The following is a 21,554-nucleotide window of genomic DNA, read 5'->3' as shown; positions in this document are numbered from 1 at the left end:
TTGCCTCTTCTCCTACCCGTCTTAGGAAGCTTCTTTGTTCCTCACCTTTCATCCGCCACCACCTCGTCCTTGGGTTCTTCGTATGATGTCTTTTCCTCAACTTTTGCTCAACGCGAAAATCCATGACGAGCACCCTATGTTGTGTTGTCAAACTCTCTCCTGGGATAATTTTACAGTTAATGCAAAATTTCCGGTCGACTCTCCTCAACAAGAAGAAGTCGATTTGGGAGCTTGTCATGCCACTCTTATAGGTTATAAGATGTTCGTCTCTCTTTTTAAAACATGTATTTGCGATGAGAAGATCAAAAGTTGAGGAAAAGTCCAAAATAGTTTTACCCTCGGCATTGATCACCCCGAAACCATGGCCTCTGTGAATACTCCCATATCCATTCACTTCTCTCCCAACATGGCCATTTAAATCTCCTCCTAAGAAAATCTTATCTCCCAAAGATATGCCTTGAACCAAACTCTCTAGATCCTCCCAAAACCTTATCTTGTGTTGTTCGTCCGAACCCACTTGCGGTGCATAGGCGCTAATCACATGGAAAGCACCTCCCTCCACCACAAGTTTGATAGAGATGATCCGATCTCCCACCCTCTTGACATCAACTACATCCTTCTTCCACTGCTTATCCACAATTATTCCAACTCCATTCCTATTCTTCACCTTTCCTGTATACCAAAGTTTGAAACCAGAAGAATCCAACTCCCTAGCCTTTGCACCAACCCATTTCGTTTCTTGTAGGCACATAATGTTAATCTTCCTCCTTGTATTTAATTTTTTTTGCTATGGACCTACGCTTGAGAATTAATTAATAATGTTAATATGGTCTAATTCGGAATATTGATGAGTTACAAAAATCAGAGAGGAAAAAAGGCAACAACGATGAATCACAAAAGAGAACACATGATAAGCAACGGGTGCACAATTTAGACCTCGGACTAAGGAGTGAACAAGAAAAAGGCCGAACAAAATTGTTGCCGAGTCAGATGAGGAAAAATTTTTCACCGACTGACATTAGTGATAAAGAATTATGTCATAGAGAGAATCCAGGTTCAACATCCTCAGATAAAATTAATGTTTCCTTGTATCAAGATCGAGTGTTGAATAGCACCAAAAACCGTTCGGAAAGGCAAGTTTAAATGACATTTTACTTTAGAATTAATTTTATATTCCTTCCTTCTGTGGCTAGATTTGTATGAGTGCAATTATTCATTATATTATATAATAATTGAATGATTTGGTGTGTATAGTCTTGATCTCCAAGAAGTTGTCGATGCTAGCATTGAAAAGTAAGTGCATTTACTAATTATTGATATTACAATTTGCCTATACGATATGTACACTAGTATTGGAATGAATATGTCTTATTTGTATCATTTTGGATGTGTTTTAGCAATTAACTGTGTAACGTTGTGTAATTTTAGATGTGTTTAAGTAAGTCCCTTTCTGTTGTACTATAATGATTTAAATGACTTACTGTGTGTAACCATTAGCTCCAAGAAGAAATTGTTGCTGATTGTGGAGCACCTAGTCCCGTAAACAACAAAAAACACCATGTTGTCAATGCTAGTATTGAAAAGTAAGCAAATTTACTAATTATCGCGGTTATAATTTACCTATACCTGATGTATAATAGTATTGAAATAAACAAATGTTATTTGTATCACTTTGGATGTGTTTCAACAATTATTTGTATGCCATTTTGTAAATTTAGATGTCTTTTAGTAACGCCGTTTCTGTTATATTATATTGATATAAAGTACATAGTGTGTATAGTCATGATCTCCATGAAAAAGTTGTTGCTGATTGTGGAGCAGCTAACCCCGTTTGCAACGAAGAGCACCATGTTGTCAATGAATCGATTGTAAAGTAAGTATATGTACCAATTATTGTTGTTTCAATCTAGGGATACAATATGTACACTAGTATTTAAGCTGTTGTAATGTGAATTTCTTTGGATTGACTGTCCATCTTTTATTTGGGGAGTACATGACATCAAAGTGTTTAGATATGATTGTGTATTTCGGACCCCACGAAAGTGTGAATAATATGAAAAGCGGCAAGGTTGATCATGAAATACCCCAAGATGATGCTGAAGAGTGCAATAGGCTTTCCTCGAAACACACATCTGTCAATAACACTCCACTAACGCCTGCTCCAGTTATAATCCCACCGGATTTTAATGAAGATGCAAAAGAAAAGGTGTACAGATGGACAATAGATGACAGAAATCTGTTGGATGAAGTTATCGTGTGGTACCGGACACATTATACGTTGGACCTAACACGAAGAGATCTAAAAACATTAAAAAGGAGGGAATGGGTCGATGGTCGGCTAAAAAATCTAACAAATAATAGCTATGTACATAGAATTTTAACCTACTTCTATTATCTTTTTCGTTTTGCCCTTTATGCTTTTATGCATATGCAGGTGATAGAGTGCATGTGTACCATCTTTAATGAGCTCCTAGCCAAGAGGTTTCAAGAAGAATTCTACTACATTAACCCAATGATATTGGTATGATGAACACATATCAATGTTACTTTTTACTTGTGTTTACACCAATACACTTAGTAATAAACTAATACGGACTAAATGTGTCCAAGGGCGTGTTATGACACCTACGAATGTTGAAAAATTTGAGGACAAATACAACTCAGAGTATGTGGAATTAGCAGAATATTGGGGAACGAGATCCGTCTGTTCAACAAGGTAGAGGCGGCCAAGAGACATACGGTATATGTTAAAAAATATTACATCCAACAATTATAAAATTTTTTATGCATCACTTTATATTTTTGTAAGAGTATCGAAAAATAAAATATGAGCATGATGCAGTTCTTTGTACCGATCTGCCTGGATAATCACTGGTGGTTGTATGCTTTTCATCCAAAAAGTACGACATTCTTTGCTCTTGACTCCCTATTTAGACCCCTTTTACGGATCATAGGATGAAAGTGGATGAATATGCAGTAAGTATAAACACGGTCGATACAAATTTCAATCATGTCCAATTAAGATCAATAACAAATTGCATCTGAATAATTTTCGTATGTCCTCTTATATACAGGCCAAGTTTATTGACGAGTTGGCCCAACTCACTTTTTCATGGTACACAGTCTAGGACGAGGGTATAGGAAAGCCCTTTTATGTGGATGTTCCAATTCAACCAAACAGGTATGGTTCAACGTGATGTCTTATTTTATTGGCTATCAACACCAAATTAAATTGAAGCATATTTGTTTTTCTCTTGATTGTTAGTTATGACTGCGGAGTTTTTGTCATTAAATTCATGGACTCATGGGATCCAAAAACTCTTGACATGGATGATTATGTTGTGCCAATTTGGACAACGATAGGTCATAGATCCATTTAGAACAATGTTTCTAATATTTTTTATGATATTATTGTTTGGTGACATTAAACATTAATGCATGCAGGAAGACATGACTACAATGAGGAGGAAGTATCTACTAGACATCGTGATCCATGGAATAGTTATCTGAATACCATGGAGGCTGTTGTTCATACCCCTTTACGCCGTGCACCTCAAAGGAATAAAAGAAAAGAGTTGAGAGATTCTTGGACTGCGCCAAACACTGCTGAGCTAACAAGAAGAGTAGAAGAGGTAACATGCAGGAGGGCCAATAGGAGAAACCGGAAAACATAACACTGTGCAAATATAATTAGGTATTATAATGGACATAATTTGCTCATTAATATAGGATATCATCTCTTTATTTTTCATGTTATTAGGAGACTCAATTAGCCTTAGTTATTTTGTTATGTTTATCTTTTTTGTTAATTGTTCATGCATTGTGGATAAATTACACTTGGTTATAACAGGTAGAATTTTTTCAAACGCCAACTAGATTGAATTGCAACACATCCAAAACAATTTTCCAACTTCATCTCTTGCATAATATAAGGAATTGTGTACAGAATTTGAGTAGTGTGTATGAACTTCTTTTTCACAAAAAAAATTGTGTTCATAATTTAGTGGATGTTCCTTCTTTTATGTTTATTTTTAAATATAATTAAAGATGTTGAACATGATATTTCTTAACAAACTAATTAAGCATAGGTGTAGAAGGCGGTGCTACCTTTCACCGATGAAGACGAGAGGGTGCTTCAGCTGAGCGTGGAGAGCGGCAACTTCATGAGCATATTCAATGAGCAGATTCAAGGTACCTGTATCATTTCTGTTTCACTAATGCAGTGTGTGTGTTACATAAAAAAAAAGAATAACAAATCGTATTTGTTATGTGACGTAAAAGAAGCAAAGTCATAATAACTAACTATGAAGTAGGTAAGAAGTTAGAGAATTTTTTGTTTTTAATATTTAAATTAAGTTTAATTATAGATATGTATCTAAAAAATAGAGATATGTTTTAATAAAAAAGTAATTAAATATTATTAAAGACTGACTAAAGGCTGATTAGTGTTCTAGAAGTAGTATTTTCCTTACAAAACATATATCACTATCCAAATCAAATCAAAATTTCAAACTATCAACTCAAACTATGAAGCTCTGCTTCTTCCTACCTCGTTTCCTTCTTCTTGGGTTTGCGCTGATCATACAAGAAAGGGCATTTATCAGCTCTGAATCCTCTTCATTAATGAGGAACTTAGCAGCATCTGGGTTGGCAAATAGTTGTTTCGCCACAAGGTATCCAGCAATAGACCAAGTCTGAAAAAGCCGTGCTTGCTTCCCAATAAATCTAGCTCGTTTGGTGTCATAATACTCAGGCCACTTGTCTTTCGATATGCGCCTCTCAGCAACTTGGGCGGCCTTTGAAGCAATATCTGCTCTATTCATCTTAATGCACGCAACAGTAAGCTGCCAAAAAGATAAAAAAAAAATGAAACCTTTGTGATAATCATCAATTGACAATTTGTGCATACCACTTCTAGTAAGAACTGTAATATAGGTGTGGAAAGTTTCTGAAAAAAGTCAGAACTTCGACCAAATGGAAAAAGGAAATACATCATTTTTGTTCGAATTGCCTCTCATTTGCCTAAACAATTTAGCTAAAGTTTTTGGACAACCAACAGATAGACGAGGCCCATTGGTTGGCAGATGAGGGTAGCATAGATAGTATCTGTTAAGAGAAAGAAGAGGCAGGACAAGGGACTAACCTGCCAGAGCAAAGTTGGCCACAACCCTTCATCGTGGTAGGACCAAGGACTGCAAGGGAAATAAAAGGTGAATGAAAATGATTGAAACTAAAAGTTTATAACATTGGATAGAGTAATGTTGAATGGCATACGTGTTCTTGGATCACTTCCGGTAATAATCCGTCATGCCTGTCCGTCGATAGCCGGGTAACATATCTTGAATGGCATGTCAGCTACTAATCCTGCCCATTTTGCTTCAATAAGGTCTAAAATTGCATGTGATTGTTCTGCAGTGGCCAGACTACTTACAATGGACCACAAGTTTCCAAGGGAGAAGAAATGGAAGCCCATGCGAGCCAGTTGCAGGTTACCAATCAAATAGCCTCCTTTGCTTGGCATAAATTCAACCAACCGTGGAGGAATTTGCTCTGGATATATATTGAATTTGTTAACAGCATCATAGGAGTATTCCTCTGTATCTGTAGATTTCATTGACTTTTCTCATATCAATCCAGTAATACTCCCTTATATGAAATGATAATGCAACTAGACGATTGTGAAGTGCTCGAATAAGATCAGCTGATCCATCTTCTGGAGTAAGCATCTCACGTGCACAAAGTAGTGCTGAATAAAACAATGCCTTTTGGAACAAAAACAAGCATGGAGTTTCAAATTAGTATTCATTGGCTAGGGTCCATATCCTCATAAGAAGATGGCTATTTTAGAAGCAAAACTAGGAGCAACTAACTTGTATCTCCAAAGGCTGACCATGTATTCCCATCCGACGATCAGTCATACATGAACCATTGGTTACCAGCAAAGTAGGAAACATATCAAAACCATCAGCCAGGCACCCCTTTAAAATCATCTTAATTCCAGTTTGCACATCAACTCTCTCTTGCACGGATAAGTCTCCAGTGCATTTTCCATATGCTCACAACAATATAATCCACCATAATCCTGCCAATAGAATACTATAGTGCTACTACTTAATGCAGCATCAGGAAAATTAAAATTTCAAAAAAGGGAGAAAAAGAAGAAGGATTCATGTATGAACTAATAATTAAGAGTCATAGAGCAGTAAGAATTGCCACCAGAATCAACTGGTGCAAGTGTGCAACACGACCAATCAGCTTCACCAAAATCAGGATCGAAGACATCTTCGGTTGCAGCATCACCTCCATCTAGGAGAATAGTCCGCACCTTGAAACTAGCAGGCATCAAACCTTGCCGAGGACTATGACAATCCATGGTTTTCTCCCAACTCTGCCAAAACCTGATTAGTTATTACCCTACCAACTAGCATAACTAGTAAAGATGAATAAACCATCAAGTAAAATTTCAAGAAATTACCTGTAACCGAAGGGTATGAAGAATAAAACTCCGCACTATACATACTCCCCTTTCAAGAGGAAAGCTATCCCAGAAGGTACAAAGTCACGGATAAAGACCTGATCATAGTTCAATATAACAGTACTGCTAGGATCATTAGCAGCAATGATTCCAATGGGATTATTACAGTAATAAACAATAGAGCTCCTCAGTAAATCCCATGCTTCATCCTCTATCGAATTCTCGCTGAACTTGTTCAATGAATCTCTACGAAGTCCATCAATATGCAACTTGTCCTTGGATGTAAAACCTCCATTATCATGTTTTACCGCAACATCTAACCCCATCACTTCTCCAAGTCGTGCACTCTCAGTCACAATCTCATCAAGAGAACCTGAATTCTGTCTTTTATCCAACTTAGACCAGGCACCTTCATGACCGTTATTTGTGTTTCCATTGACACTTTCAACCTGTTTCCAGTTACAAACAAGAGATTCCAATTTATTAGTACCGTGAAACACATGCTTCCCCTTAGAAGCATAGAATTGTCTTGAACTAATTTGCACTTGGACATGCACTGAACTTCTTTTCCTTGTGTTAAATCCATTGGATTTATTGGACCTCACATAATGAAAATCATAAGAACTTGAACCACACACAACTTGCAGAACAGCTTCTGAAGCAGCCATGACTCTGACCTGTTTTACTGATCCTCTCTTAAGAATCAAAATATCGAACAGAAGATGAACAGCAAAAATAAAAACATATTAATATTATTAGTAATCATTAATCACACTGTGACTATATGAATGCAACTGTGATATCATGGTGCTAAATAGTAAATGCCACTAAGTATATAATATCATATAATATAAGAACGAACAGTAACATCATAATCAACACAGTTTTCTGAATTCTGAATTCTAATCATAACTATCTTCAGCTGAACAAAGAAACGAAGAATTCAAATAAACGGTGAAAATTACTAATAATAGAGGAAGATGAAATACAGAACACAAAAAATTGTTGTTCAATATGATCTCAACAAGGGAAGTATCTTTACCTGTGAATTGTAGTTGAAGATCCTCGGTTTTCCCCTTCGAACCTTTCGTTTTTCATCGGTAGGGGAAATGAAAAATCTAGAAGCGAAACGACACCGTTTCGCGCGAACTCCATCGTCGTAAGGAAATTAGCCTGGTCCAGTTTATTAACCCGAAAAGAGGAAAGGGCAGTAACGTAATTTTGTAATGTGCGGCTATCTTTGTCAATCGAAGACGCTAGATTGTTTCAGAGATTCAGGAACAGAAGGGCGTGTTCATCTCCGTTTCTCTCAGCTCCCACATTTTCGAAGACCCGTTTCCTTCGTTCAGAGTGAGCTTCTTTTTCTTCTAATTCTTTTCTCTCTTGCTTAGTACAGTTATTCATTTCTTGTCCCTTTTTACTTTGTACGCTCCGTGTTTTCTGCAAGTCCCGGTTTGACGGTTTCACTCATGCTACGCTAGCTGCGATTCTCCTTTTTTTTTTTAATTCAAAAAAGGAAAAATTGATTAGGTGTTGTGACATTGGATCGAATATTGTTGAAATTGTTGTCGAAACATAAACGCTAGTGCATATTTTTGTTAGGATTAGTTGGATTATTTGATGCAATGTAATGCCCTAACAAGGTACTAGGGAAAAAAATTATTGTATTCGGAATGCAGTTTGGTTTAGGGGTGGTTTGTTCTGTTCCTACTATTTAACTTGAGGGATGATATTTATTTTACTACGAAACCATCACAAGTTTGAAATGCTAGAATTTGATTGGGGGTGCAGTTATGTTAATTAAATTGAAACAACCATGTATTGTTGAAAGTAGGCACTTTAGTTGATAGAAATTATTGGTGGGTTGTGTGGATAGTTCAATAGTTATATTCACTGTATTGTGGCTTTTAATCTGTATTTTATTTTTTGCTTGTGTTTCATGCCTGATTTGGCTTCAAGTATTTCTCTTTGGATAGTGCCCTTTATTCTTCACAAATCCCCCCCTTCTTTTGGAAAAGCATTTGAGATTGTTGTTCATTATGTTACGCAGGATGTCGGAACCACCTTTCAGACCACGAGAGAAGCTTGTTGAGAAGCAAAAGTATTTCCAGAATATCCATAAACATACGTACTTGAAGGGACCATATGATAAGATTACATCTGTTGCAATCCCAGTTGCTTTGGCAGCAACTTCATTGTACATGATCGTAAGTTGGTTATTTTACTGAAAAGCTTACATGATTGAACATGTTCAGCAAGTCTTCTCTCATTTTCTGAGGTACGTCGCTTTTTTTCAGGGACGAGGGATCTATAACATGTCGCATGGGATAGGAAAGAAAGAATGATTTGGCAAGTTCGGATGGAAGAAGTGGCTGTTTTGTGGCACAAACCTCAAACTGTCGTCAACTTGTGCCATTTTCTTTGCTTTTATGCTTGCTACCTTATTAGTTTGCATATCACCCACGGAAATTTAGACCTGAATGAAAATAATTAGTTTGTTTGATTTGATGTATCAGATTGGTGACTTCAACTGCATGTTTCTGTTTTAATGCTTTGGTGTATCATCACCAGAAGGTTCAATTTATGCTTCTCCATGTTTGGTTTGTATAACATCTTGTCATAAGCTTTAGTCTTTGATTGTTAGAACCATTATTATATGGATTTTTTATAATGAAAATAAATTATTCATAATGTTGAGATAATTAAATTATTAGAAAGCTTGGATATGTGAGCTTATTTATAGCGTCCTTTTAAAAATATTTCATGTTGCATAGTTACATGAAAGTTGGAAGCACTATTAAATTTTGCAAAAACAGAATAAGCTTGAAGATTTCATTATTGAAAATTCATCAGTTATAGGTATCTTTGCCCGTTTTGAGTGGTGAGATAGGGCCACAAATGCACAATGTCTCTAGAGAAATTATTCTTAAAAGTTGAACTTTCTTTTTCACAAAAATTAATGATAAGCCTTTTTAAATTAAAAATTTTCAAAAATAATAAATAAACTTTAAAAGTACATGTCATGTTCGTCATTCTATTATCAAACTATTAAATTAAATGTATTACTAGAAAGATTAATTAAAGATAAGTTGACATGTAAAATAGGCGGAACTAATTTTAATATGATGTAAATGTTAGTGTAAAACATTAATATTGGATTAGAGTGATGTAACATGGAAAATTAAAATTTTAATTTTTTTATAGTTGACAAATATATTAACATGCAAAAAGTATCATAACATTCAATCCAAGAATTAAAATCATAAATAAGAAACACTCATGAATCTTATACACTTCTATGGTCTCTACATAAATAAACTTAGTCATCACAGTGAATCAGAAACCCAATGCAAGGTGGAAAAAAGGGAACTAAAGAGCAATAGGGCACTTAAATTTCAAAAAGACTTCCATTTTAACACTTCAAGTACTCAATGATTCAACATATACACCTTAAAAAATCACTTCTTGAAAATATTTTTTTTTTCAAAAATTAAAATGTATATATTTAAGTTAATTTTCAAGAAATGAAATTATAAAAATAAAAATCTTTGAATTACTAAAGCATATTTAGTTTTCTAGAGACTAACTTGAAATCCTACGAGAAACTAAAGTATAAATTTGCATACCAAAACTTCTAAAACAAAGTTGGAAAAGTAAACTAGTTAACCAATGCTGTTGAGTGTTGACCGTGCAAAATCCAAAACTGGAAACGGACAGCACAATGCCCACCATCTTCCTAACTCCTAAAGAAAGATCTCAAATTTTCGATCACGAAGCTTTGAGAGTATCATCAACAATGGCTTGGATGTCCTTCTTGCTCTTCACGACAGAGTGTTTTTTACTTTCAAAGTCAAGCTTATCGAGATCTTCAGCATTGCCTAGATAACCATACAAAACATTCTCCTTATGTAAGTTTGTGCTGTGTGTACCTTGTGTTCCCTCATCATCAATTTGTTGGAACTCCGCCCTACCATGACGCTTGTCAGAATAAAACTTGTGAAGCCTTTCTGCTTCTTGCAATCCAGAAAATGTGGCATTGAAGGTCACTACCAAGATGCTGTAATTTGCAGGTTTCCCTCGGGACACTTTTGTCTTTCCCCCACCAAATCCCATACCTTCAAAATCAGAAAAAATTGACACAGAAGAAACAACACAACAAATAGTAAAACTCAACAAATCAGAAAATGCTACACAAGTCAAAATACATGGTAAGATTGGAAATGGGTCTGGCATAAGGGCAATACACAAGACAAGAGGATAAAAGACTACATAACTCACCATTAAGAATAGCCTCCAACCCTTCAATACTTATGATCACCCTTTTATCAGGATTACTATTTGTAACAGAACTGTTGTGAATCAAAACAACTGGGGGCCATATGATTAAATCATTTTTCAAATTTGATGCTTCAGAAGCAGGCAGAGCCTGCCGGACCCACAATCCATCCGATGCTGGTGTATCGCGCCATCCTAAAAGTACACAAAGTGCCTTGTGAAAACCCAAATGTTCAGCTCTATGCCGAGCCTTGGTTGAGTTGAAAGCATGCATTGCAAGGCTGTGTGTGTTGGCAAACTCCTTCGACTTGCTGGTATAATGATATAAGCACATAGAGGTAATTATTAACTAATTAAGCCAATTCAAACCCATTTGATGGCACATTAAATGCTATACACTCATAAGGCAGTAAAGAAAGCAATGCAGTGATTTTTAAATGCATGTCAATAACTTACATCAAACATCTCACATGATCAACCATATTTACCACGGAAGCTCCCACAAAAATTTAAGAGGATGGAGACACTAGTTGCCTATTCTTATCATCTCATGCAAAGAGTAGGAGGGCATTCTAATTCCTAGATAACACGATGATGACTGTATCTATTTTCAAACCCAAGTAGACCACCATTCAAGGTGAAGGTGATGATTTTTTAACTTAACTCCTACATCAAATTCAGATTCTTTTTAGTGTCTTCTCCACACTAAAAACTGCAAGGGAATACACTAATGAGAAACGCACTTCCCCTGTTCGCCACCCAAAAATAAAAGTTTAAAAGCTTGGCCTAGAGGATTTTCAGAGGATCGGACAAGGCAAAAAGGATGAAACGGGAAGGTATTGTCTTAATTAAACATTGCAAATGTTCATCAAGAAACTATTCTTATTGGTCATTGGAGAGGTAGGAGTGAGAGCTTCAAGATGAATGGTTCCCCCATATTGACTTTTCAGTGGAAGTCCTAATCTCTAGTCTCATATATTAACCCTGAAAGAATATAGTTCCCTACTTCACTTGGAAGCTCCTATACATCACACCTAAGTTAGATTCTAAAATATGTGAATATACAAATTCTAATGTATACTAAAACTAAGCTTAAAGAATTCCTACCTTGAAACCTGTAATCAAATACTTATTGATCAGCATTGAAAAAAAAAACATAAATATGCCCCCTTCTGGAGACACATTATGCAGAAGATAACACAGACCTGCCGCATAAGGTGCACCTTAGAGTATCAACTCCCCCACGGTCTATGTATTTTCTTCGCTGTGATGGATTCTCATTCAGAAGTCTGACAAATTTAAAAAACGCATTCTGCACAAGTTGCTTGAACTCCTTAGAATCTTCAGGTGGCTCACTCTTTGACCTCTTGGAATGTTTGGATGTTTCCTTAACCTCTGATTCTGAAGGATCAGAGCCGGGGACACTTCTGGAAAGTTCACACAAATTTCTCTTTAGTTCCTTCTTTTTAATACGTTTGACAGCTTCACAAGGTTCTTCTTCAGCAAGAACTCGACGGCCTAAGCGGGCATGGACGTTCCTGTGACAAGAACCCAGGGAACTTGGGAGGTGAATCATCCTACCACTAGTATCTCTCAACCTCTTCGTCACGATTTTTTGAATGATAATTTCTTTCTTCCTTGGGGTCCTCTCCTCAGGTTCTGTCGAATAACTAGATTTCTGTGGTCGCTTGTGACAATGAGGTGACGCAGCAGGGAAAGCATTCCAAATTTGATTCTCAAATGTTTTACCACCATGTCCATACCCCAAATCAAACATCTCTACCTCTGTTTTCATAAGTTTATCATCTAAAACACCTCCATGCTTATATACATATTGGTCATGATCAAGCACAGGTAAAACCTTGCAATTACCTTGATAATCTGAATAAGTATAAGCATTTTTCTCATACGCTCTTAAGCTCCAACCTTCTTCGCTGTCTCTATGTCCATCTTCTGTGCCATACTCGGGAACCACATGCTTGCTGCAACACAATGGCTCAACAAAGTGTTGTTCAGCATCCTTCACCTCCTCCTTCCAAGGTGTTCCTTTTCTTAAGGAGTCTATATTACCTAGGGCGCCATCAATTTTCTCCACAATGGAATCCACAATGCTGGGTCTCTGAAACCGCGAAGACATAAACCCTCCATTATTAGAACATGGAACCCCATCACTCCTCTCTCTCCTTTGCAAGACCCTGTTCATAATGGAACAGTGCGTATTATTATTGGAAACCTTAACAGAGTTTGGTTTCGGAATTTGAACATGCACGTGCTCAAAATCCCCATCTGTTCCAATCCCTACGCTTCTAAGCAACCCTAATTGCCCACCAAACAGTGATGGTGGTGGCGATGGAGTTAATGCAGACGTATATGGCTGTGAAACGGAGAGTCCATACCCAACTTGTTGATGCTCGCAATGCCTGGGAGGAAGATGAACCCCTCCATTTTCCCTCTGCTGCGAAACGAAACCGCCATAACTTCTCGGGGGCCCAGTGGGGCCCATGGGACCTGAACCCGAAAACCGGTAAACGAAACCGCTCGACGACGACGTTGCGTTTTCGAGCTGCTTCGCTTCCAGGAGGTTATCCCACTGAAACTTCGACGACACCGCACCGTCAGTGTACGGCGCAAAGTCAACGTTATTTGAACGGCGGCGGTGGTCTGATCGACCGTCTTCATAGTCAGTCCTTCGGACCGGACTAACGACCCTCAACCGGTCCGGTTCTTCTAACCGGCTCGAACCGGATCGTCGGGTTTCGTCGCGAAAGGGTGTCGTAAAAGCTGCACTTCCTCATATTCGGAATTATAGAAGAGACGGTGCTTTTAGGAACGAAAAAAAGAGAGAATCAAAGGCAGTAAAAGGTAGAAAGCCCTAACAGTTGATGGTGTCGTGGAAGAAGAAGAACGAATAACCCTATAGGAAACGGCGCCGTTGCAGATGATTCAAACATCCATATTGCATAGTGCGAGCGCTCAAGAGTAACGAACCGTCCATTTGAAAATTTTTTACTTTTGACTTGGCAAAGAATTTGTTAGGAAAATTTGTAGTTGAATGTAGAAGGATCAAGGATTATTGAAATATGTAATGTTATAAACTTATTTAAAAATTATAAGTCTCTGATTAAATTTTAAAAAAGTCTCACTATCATTTATTTTTTTATTTTATACAGAATTAATTTTCAATATTTGTTTTTCTCCTTATATCAATTAAGAAAAATGTTAAAAAGTTAACATTTTTATTAATATTAAAAATTATTTTACTTTTATATTATTAAAATTAAAATTTAAATTTTAAAATATTAATCACATATTAATTAAAAATAATAAATTTTATTAATTATCAATCAATCTAATATATATTAGTTGAAGCTAATAATTGCCTATTCATTCTATTTTGGAGTTATCAATGCAATAAACCATTTAAAGTTTATGAAAAATAAAAAAAATTCTATCATATTTTTTATTGTGGTACTTAAATTATTTAATTTGTTTTTAAAAATAACAAATTAAATATTATTTATTTATCTTTTTTAAATAAATTAGGAAAAATTTTAAAGACGTCTTGCATATACCAAAACAAAAATATCTAGCTTAATTAAGTACTTATTTGGTATTATTAAATCGATAAAAAGAAATTTTTGTTTAATGAAAAAATATTTTTTTTAGTGTATTTGACAAATTTTTAATAGTAAAATAAAAGTACTTAAAAAAAATTTTTTTGAAAAATTATAATTTACATCTTTTTTTAAGATTTTTTTTAAAAAAAGATGTTTTTTACATAATAAATAAATAAAAAAATACTTTTATCTTATTTTTTTTTCAAAAATAACGTCAAAGCTATTTAAAAAGCTGAAAAAAGTATAAGTTCATACAAAACGAAAATCACACGTCAAGCATGATAAAATCCAAGTATCCAACAACCAAGTCATATTAAAAAGCCCTATAAAAGAAAGGTACATATTGTTATACATAATTGTATAGAGAAAAGTGTGATAAAAATCAATGATCAAGTATGTGAGTCTCATCACTTTTTTTTTAAATAAAAAATTATTTTACTGTAAAATATCTCAATATTATGTATTCTATGTACGTATATACTCTATGTGAGTACTACTACTACCCTACAAGAAATTCATGTTGTATTATCCTCTATTTGGCTGTAATAGTATTCTTTTGATAATACATATTTGTATTAACAATGAGTATTTAGAAAAGAAAGGCAGAAACAATTAGAGAGAGAATGAGAATAGAGGATAGAGTGTAATAGAAGAGAATAAGTGTATTTTTATTATTAGATAAATTTTAATTAGATTATGTTACAAATGATGAGTTAATATATGAGAGAAAATAATTAAATGTCGCTGACTCAATAATTCAATTATAACGGAAGAACTAACTAATTATAAATTTAATTATATGTAACCGATTTCTTTTTTTTTTATAATTTCTAGTAGCTGTGTTAACTATAGCCTTAACATTTTCCCTTAAGTCAAGAGGATCTTTTTGCATAACTCAGTTTTTCTTTGAACCTTAAGAAGGTGGGAGCAGATAGTGGTTTTATAAGTGTATCCGCTACTTGATTGGCTAGAATGTGCACTACATAAGCCTCATTCTTTGCAATATAAACTCATACTAAGAATTGATCTAGAGCAAATTCGTTTTGTTATGAAGAATTGGGTTGGCTGCTAATAACACTGTACTTTGATTATCATAATGAGTTGTTGATTTTATTACGCTTGGTATTCTGATTTTACTTATTATAGGTTTTGAAGTCACACAATTTTAGTCGATTTGTCTACAATTTCTTTGAATTCAGCTTCTATACTGCTTCTCAACACAACTACCTGTTTCTTACTAGCCCACGACACTAGATTCGGTCCTAGATAGGCAAAACTCATTGATTGATTTTCTATCATCGATATTATTGCCCCAATTTAAGTCACATAACCCATAAATTCTGAAGCCATCTGAACTCTTGAACATGAGACCATGCCAAGTACCTGAGGATTCTTTTCACTGCTTTCCAATGAGTGTCAAGTGGTTGATGCATAAATTGTGTCACTTTGTTTACTGCAAAGAAAATTTTGGATCTAGAAATTGTTGCATACTACAGTCCTCCTACCATTGACATGTACAAAGTTGAGTTGTGAATGTCCATCACCAAATGCTGAGAGTTTGAGGCCTGAGGTCATGGGTGTTAAGACAGGCTTTGCATCACCCATGTTAGCCTTTTTGAGCAGGTCCTTTAGGTAGTGTTTGTTTTGAGGTACTGAGACAGAGACTGAAAGACTGAAACTCAACATCATGTTTGTTGGTTCAGAGACTAGTACTAAAATTTATGTCTCTATCACCAAAATTTCAGAATTTTAGTACCTTCAAAAAGTGGGGACACAGGGGACAAAAATTTTTAAAGATGGAGACTGAAACTTTAATAACATTTTATACCTAAAATACCTTCATTTTAATTAATTAATTTCAATTTTATCCTTTGTACAATCTAAATTAGAATTTCATTCTTGTTTAAATTTCTATCTCCCACTTTGCACCAAACAGAATATTGAGATTTATTTCAATCTCTGTCTCTCAGTCTCAATCTTTTCGTCTCTGTCTCTTCACCAAAAGCTACTTTATATACTTTGTTTGACTTAGCATCACTGTATCATCAAATGGTTTTTGGGTTTCAATTCCCAAGAAGTAGCTCATTTCCCCTAGATTCTTTAGAAAGAATGTATTGTTGAGTTGGGAAACTAACTTCTGAATTTATGACTAGTTGTCCCCTGTGATTATAATGTTGTCAACATAAATCAGGATGTAGATTAAGGAATGACTGGTGAATTTTGTGAAAAGAGAGGTGTTAAATTTGGTGTTGTGAATACCAAACTGATTTAGGGTGGTGCTGAACTTTGTGAACCAAGTTCTTGAAACTTGCTTGAGGCTGTATAATGCTCTCTCCAATTTGCATATTTGATGTGGTTTTTCAGCTATGATCCCTCGGGTTATTGCATGTACACCTTTTCATGTAAGTCTCCATTTAGAAAAGTATTGTTAAAGTCAAATTGTCTGACTTTCCAACCCTTTGATAAAGCTACACTCAACACAACTCTGACTGTGAAAGGCCGAACTACTAGGTTAAAAATTTATCATAATCAAACCAATAGGGTGTATGGTTGGTGAAGGATCTACTAACTACCGTGCATAATTCCTCATTAGTGCTGAATATTCCTCTTCGATCGCCATTTTCCAGTGAGGAGATGTGAATACACTGACTTTGGAACTGTTTGAGTAAGATCTAATCCTGATTCGACAACTACAACATAAACCTTGGGATTAAAAATCCCACTTTTTTCCTGGTTTGCATGGGATGACCTCAGTGCACTGGCTGAGGTGCCCCTGGCAGCTCAAGACAAGGGAGTGAACTCGTTGAGGTGGATTTTACTGTGCAGGACCTGCAGTGTTAGACATACTACTAGCAGTAGAATCAACATTAGAAAGTAATGAATTAGATATGCAATTGATATTATTAAAAGATAAATTATGCATGATGGGTTGGGTGAGTGGTGGGGAAGGTATGTGTTGCTGGGTATTAGGCAGCTGAATTGGTTGAAAGGTGTTGTAAGGTTTTATGATTTGAAGATTCAGGATCAGGTGAAATAAATAGTTGAGGGTAGGGGAACTCATGTTTATTGAACAGAACATTTCTAAACATGTAAATTTTTCCCGTTGGAAAAAGTTGGAAGACACATTTGTAAGATTTGTGATAAAATTTAAGAGAGTTGTATGATTTGAAAAGAGGATAGCAGGTGCAACCAAAAGTTTTGAAGAAATGGTAATTAGGTTTGGTTTGAAACAAGGCTTCTGTTAGGGTTTCAAAGTTGAAATTTGTCGTGGGTAATTAGTTAATAAAATAGGTTACAGTGAGAATTGCTTTGCCCATAATTTTAAAGGTAGTGAGGCTTGGGCTAAGAAGGTTAGGCAGGTTTCTATTAGGTGTTTGTGTTTTTGCTCAGCAACACCATTTTACTGGTGAGGGTGGGGACAAGTTCGTCTATGTTATATGCCATTTTCTTGAAGGAAGTGAGTGAAGACTGTGGATAAGAATTCTCCTCCATTGTTAGTTTGGGGGCTTTTATTCTTTGACCAGTTTTGTTTTCAATTTGAGACTTGTACTGCAAAAAGATTGAGAATACTAGTGACTTTATTTCAAGAAGGTAGGTACATGTATGTTTTCTGAATGCATCTATAAAACATATGTAGTATCTGTGGCCACCTGAGTTGTCATAGGCTGGTGCTGGTCCCTAGAGGTCTGAGTATACTAAGGTTAGTGGGATAGTATATATGTGAGGTTGTGGAGTTTGCAAATGGAAGTTAGTGGATTTTACTTTTGCAGTAGCATTACAGATTATGGGTGTGAATGGTTCTTCTTTGCACAGATCATTGAGGTTACAGGTTTTGAGTATATGGTTGACAATTTTGGGTGACGGATGGCCAAGTTTGTTTTGCCAAAGTTGGAAGGTGGGACTAATATTTTTGCAAGCAATTAGAGCAGTGTGCTTGCTACATTCAAGAGATTTCCATTGTGAGAAAATACATCACTAGAATTTGCAGCAGCATGTTTGTAGTTTTATGTACTTATAGATTTGGCAGTATTCTTGACATCAGTAATGTTAGTGTCCTTGCAATCAACATCATTAACATGGATATAGCAATTTGCAGCATTAATAGAATTTGCAACTTGTAATGTCCTAATTTTTTGTGAAATATTTTACATTTAATTCCTTTTATTACTACCCTACCCTCAAATTTTATCAAAATTCCTACACTACCCTTATTTCCTTTTTCCAACTATAACCCTAATTTTATCCATACTATTCATCTTCTAACACATTCACATATATGAATGAGTACGAAAAAAGGAAAAAGAGAGAGGGTAAACAGAGAGGAAGAAGAAAGGAAGAAGAAGGGGAAGGAGGACGATGCCGGTTAAGGCCACGCTGCCGTCACTGTCGTCGTGGTGGCTGTGTGTGGAGGACCATTGCTGTCACTGAGGAGAGCACGAGGAGAGAGAAGAGAGAGACTTCGCGAAAGGGGAAGGAGAATACAACAGAAATCATCATCGAGAAGAGGGGTAACGGTGGTGTGTTGCCGCTGCTGCTGCCGTTGCTGGGGAAGGAGGTCACATTCGAGCTACGCGCTGCAGTCAGAGCCATTCCTTGCTGGCGCCGTTGCTGGTCCTATGCTTCCGGTTTAAGTGTCTTATCAGAGATAATGTCACCATCACCGTTGTGGTTTCTGGAAAAACTCCACCGAATAGTGCCTTTGTTTTGGTCTAGGTCATTTCCTTAAACTTGTATCGTTTCCACTTTTGCTTTGCAACTATTCTATTTATTCTACCTCGTTTCCATTCTGTTTCAGCCGCTATAGCTGTGACTATTACAAAGTTGTTGCTGTGGAATTAGTCGGAGTTGTTGCTACTGCCTCGGTCTAAATTCTATGTCCTTTCAATCCATTCTATTCCAACCATCTTCACCCTTTTAATTTGGTACTCCGGTTTCAGTTTCTTCGGTCTCTTAGGACCAAGTTGTGAGTAGGATTTACATTTATAATTGTTTGATTTTACGTCTATAATTATTTTGATATACGGTGTTTGGAACTTAGTTATACTTACAAAGATTATTATCAAATGATTTTAAATTGGTTTTACTAATTGATTTATTAGAACTAAATCCTTATCCTTGTTAAACTCATTTTAATATGCACATGAAACTATATATTTTTATGAGACTATATGTATGTTTGAAGAAGTTTTATATTATTTTAAAGCATTTGATTTTACTCGAATATGTATTTTTGAAGTATTGAGATTTTGTTGGTACTCACTTATTTTGGAATTGTGAAATATGTTTGAAATGCCTTAAGATTGAGAAAATATGATTGAATATGATTTGGATGAGAAAGTATTATCTGATTTGATTTGACTCGATACATTATATATTTGAAAGATCAAAGATTTGTTGTATTTGAAATTATATGTTTTGAATTGGTTTGGGAGGTATTAGAAAACCGTAGTTAACGACGGTTATGACATTAACTTAGATGCATCTAACTCAGACCTCAGCTAGTAGGGACGTTGCTAGCCTGACGTGTAGGCCACACGTTGGATCTTTTATTCCGTACGGACACACTAGAGGAAAGGGTTATCCATAGAGGTGGAGCTGCCCAAGTGTGGACTTTTGATTCAATTTTTTTATGAGAACTCCCTTATTGATTCAATTATTATTATCAACTATTTCTTTCTAATTAAAAATTACTTTTATAATAGTATTTATATGGTCTCATGTCGGTTATAAATGTATTGTCTAGTCACTGAGTTGCAAAACTCATCCCATTTTTCTAAAAATATTTTTCAGGAACAAATGCTTGACTATGTGAGACTTTCTATTCAAGAGTAATCATCTGCAATGTATATATTCTTTGTCGAGTTCCTAGACGTATATGCTCCATATATCACAAGCAGGCTCCAATCATTCTTAATTATTTTAAATTTTGCTAAAAATGTATAAATATTTATTTTAGAACTTGTAAAATATTTGTAACCTTCTTATTCAACTTATATTTGAGTATATTAGGCTTGCTATGGGATTATTTTTCTGAGCGCCGGTTATGGCTTATTTTGGGCTGTGACACAACTCTTCCAGTATTGCACTCATCAGATGTTGAACACAAACTACTACTATTACTACTATTATTATTGCAATTATCAACATATGATATAATTTTTCAAAGTTTGAACACAAACTTTCAACAACTTTACAATTAACAACGTCAAAGCTTAAACTATCATTTTTGCTGCATAACTCTTCTATTTCAGGCTTAGTAATGATGCTATTATCTGTACGGGACTTCACTACTTGAGACTTATCACAGCTATTGTCAAACACATTGCAGCTATTGAAAATGGCTATACATGAGCTACTCGTCTCATTTTCTTTTCTAACTACATCACAAGTAAATGAAGAGGTTGCTGGTGCAGTTTGTGACTTCTGCACTTGTCCAGTTTTATCAGAGTTGCGAATTATTTTTGGAATGCATACGTCATCAAATCTGTACAGTTCCAACTCTAAGCGTGCCCCGAAGTAGTGTCTTCTTGGATTTTTACATGGCATAAGTGAGGCAAGAATTCGAAGAACACATTTGTTGTTTAAGGCAAATTTTGATACACTAACTAGGTTCTTGGATATAGAATTAGAAGGTGCATGTAAAAGGTTTTGGAGTTTAAAGGATTGGTTAGAGAGTGGTACATGCATTAAAAACCTTCCAACATTAGCAATTGACATACCTTTTCCATTACCTCCAAAGACTTATTCTGATCCTTCATATCATGATCCATTTATGAGGTTCATCTGATCAAAGGTGATATGGTGGGAGGTTCCTGAGTCAGTGTACTAGCCATTGTCTGGATAAGATGAGGGAACTGTGAGCAGTACTTGAAGGTAAGGCTTCCTTTGTTTCTCTTGATTTTGTGATGCAGACTTGTGTTGATAGGCAGAATTACCAGGATTGTTGTGAAAGGCTAAGCTGGGTGAAGGTGGTCCAATTGGAGCTTGAAATTGAGGATGTTATTAGTGTTGATTGAACCGGTGAAAACATTGCCAAGCTATGAGGCCTACCTTTTCACAGAGCTGGCATTGTGGTATAGTTCCTTGCCACCATGTTGATCTGCCTCCTCCTCTGAAATTTTTGCCACCTTTGCCTCTTCTTGCATAGTCTCTATTACCTCCTTTTCCATAGTTTCTGTAATTGCCAT

The 21,554-nt window shown here is 35.7% G+C and overlaps 2 protein-coding genes and 1 pseudogene across 2 annotated transcripts; 1 reads left to right on the top strand and 2 right to left on the bottom strand.

Annotated features, from left to right (window-relative positions):
* Positions 1-4,433: 4,433 nt before the first annotated feature.
* LOC127744194 (alkaline/neutral invertase E, chloroplastic-like) lies at positions 4,434-7,643 on the bottom strand (annotated as a pseudogene).
* A 54-nt stretch (positions 7,644-7,697) lies between these two features.
* LOC127744193 (uncharacterized) lies at positions 7,698-9,055 on the top strand. The gene is made up of 3 exons (XM_052256475.1): positions 7,698-7,825; positions 8,526-8,682; positions 8,773-9,055. Exons 2-3 carry the CDS (start codon positions 8,527-8,529, stop codon positions 8,818-8,820), a joined length of 204 nt encoding a protein of 67 aa, XP_052112435.1. The 5' UTR covers positions 7,698-7,825; position 8,526; the 3' UTR covers positions 8,821-9,055.
* Positions 9,056-10,068: 1,013 nt separating this feature from the next.
* LOC127744214 (uncharacterized) lies at positions 10,069-21,554 on the bottom strand. Its single transcript, XM_052256497.1, has 5 exons — positions 21,418-21,554; positions 20,547-20,674; positions 11,956-13,531; positions 10,754-11,061; positions 10,069-10,590 (listed from the first exon to the last, which is right to left on the bottom strand). Exons 1-5 carry the CDS (start codon positions 21,552-21,554, stop codon positions 10,244-10,246), a joined length of 2,496 nt encoding a protein of 831 aa, XP_052112457.1. The 3' UTR covers positions 10,069-10,243.

The sequence above is a fragment of the Arachis duranensis genome, unplaced genomic scaffold (assembly GCF_000817695.3).
Source record: "Arachis duranensis cultivar V14167 unplaced genomic scaffold, aradu.V14167.gnm2.J7QH unplaced_Scaffold_232527, whole genome shotgun sequence".
NCBI classification, from domain to species: domain Eukaryota; kingdom Viridiplantae; phylum Streptophyta; class Magnoliopsida; order Fabales; family Fabaceae; genus Arachis; species Arachis duranensis.
The sequence above is the reverse complement of the archived record's forward strand: the minus strand, read 5'-3'. Positions and strand labels throughout refer to the sequence as shown.

Bases quoted from the DNA above. Each gene is read 5' to 3' on its own strand.
- LOC127744214 (XM_052256497.1), bottom strand. From the start codon at position 21,554: ATGGCAATTACAGAAACTATGGAAAAGGAGGTAATAGAGACTATGCAA. The intron at 13,532-20,546 runs GTTTGTGTTCAA...GAGGAAGTGCAG, and splicing joins TAATTGTAAAGTTGTTGAAA to CTTTTACGACACCCTTTCGC. The intron at 11,062-11,955 runs GTCTGTGTTATC...TCATTATACCAG, and splicing joins AGGTGCACCTTATGCGGCAG to CAAGTCGAAGGAGTTTGCCA.
- LOC127744193 (XM_052256475.1), top strand. From the start codon at position 8,527: ATGTCGGAACCACCTTTCAGACCACGAGAGAAGCTTGTTGAGAAGCAA. The intron at 8,683-8,772 runs GTAAGTTGGTTA...GCTTTTTTTCAG, and splicing joins CAACTTCATTGTACATGATC to GGACGAGGGATCTATAACAT.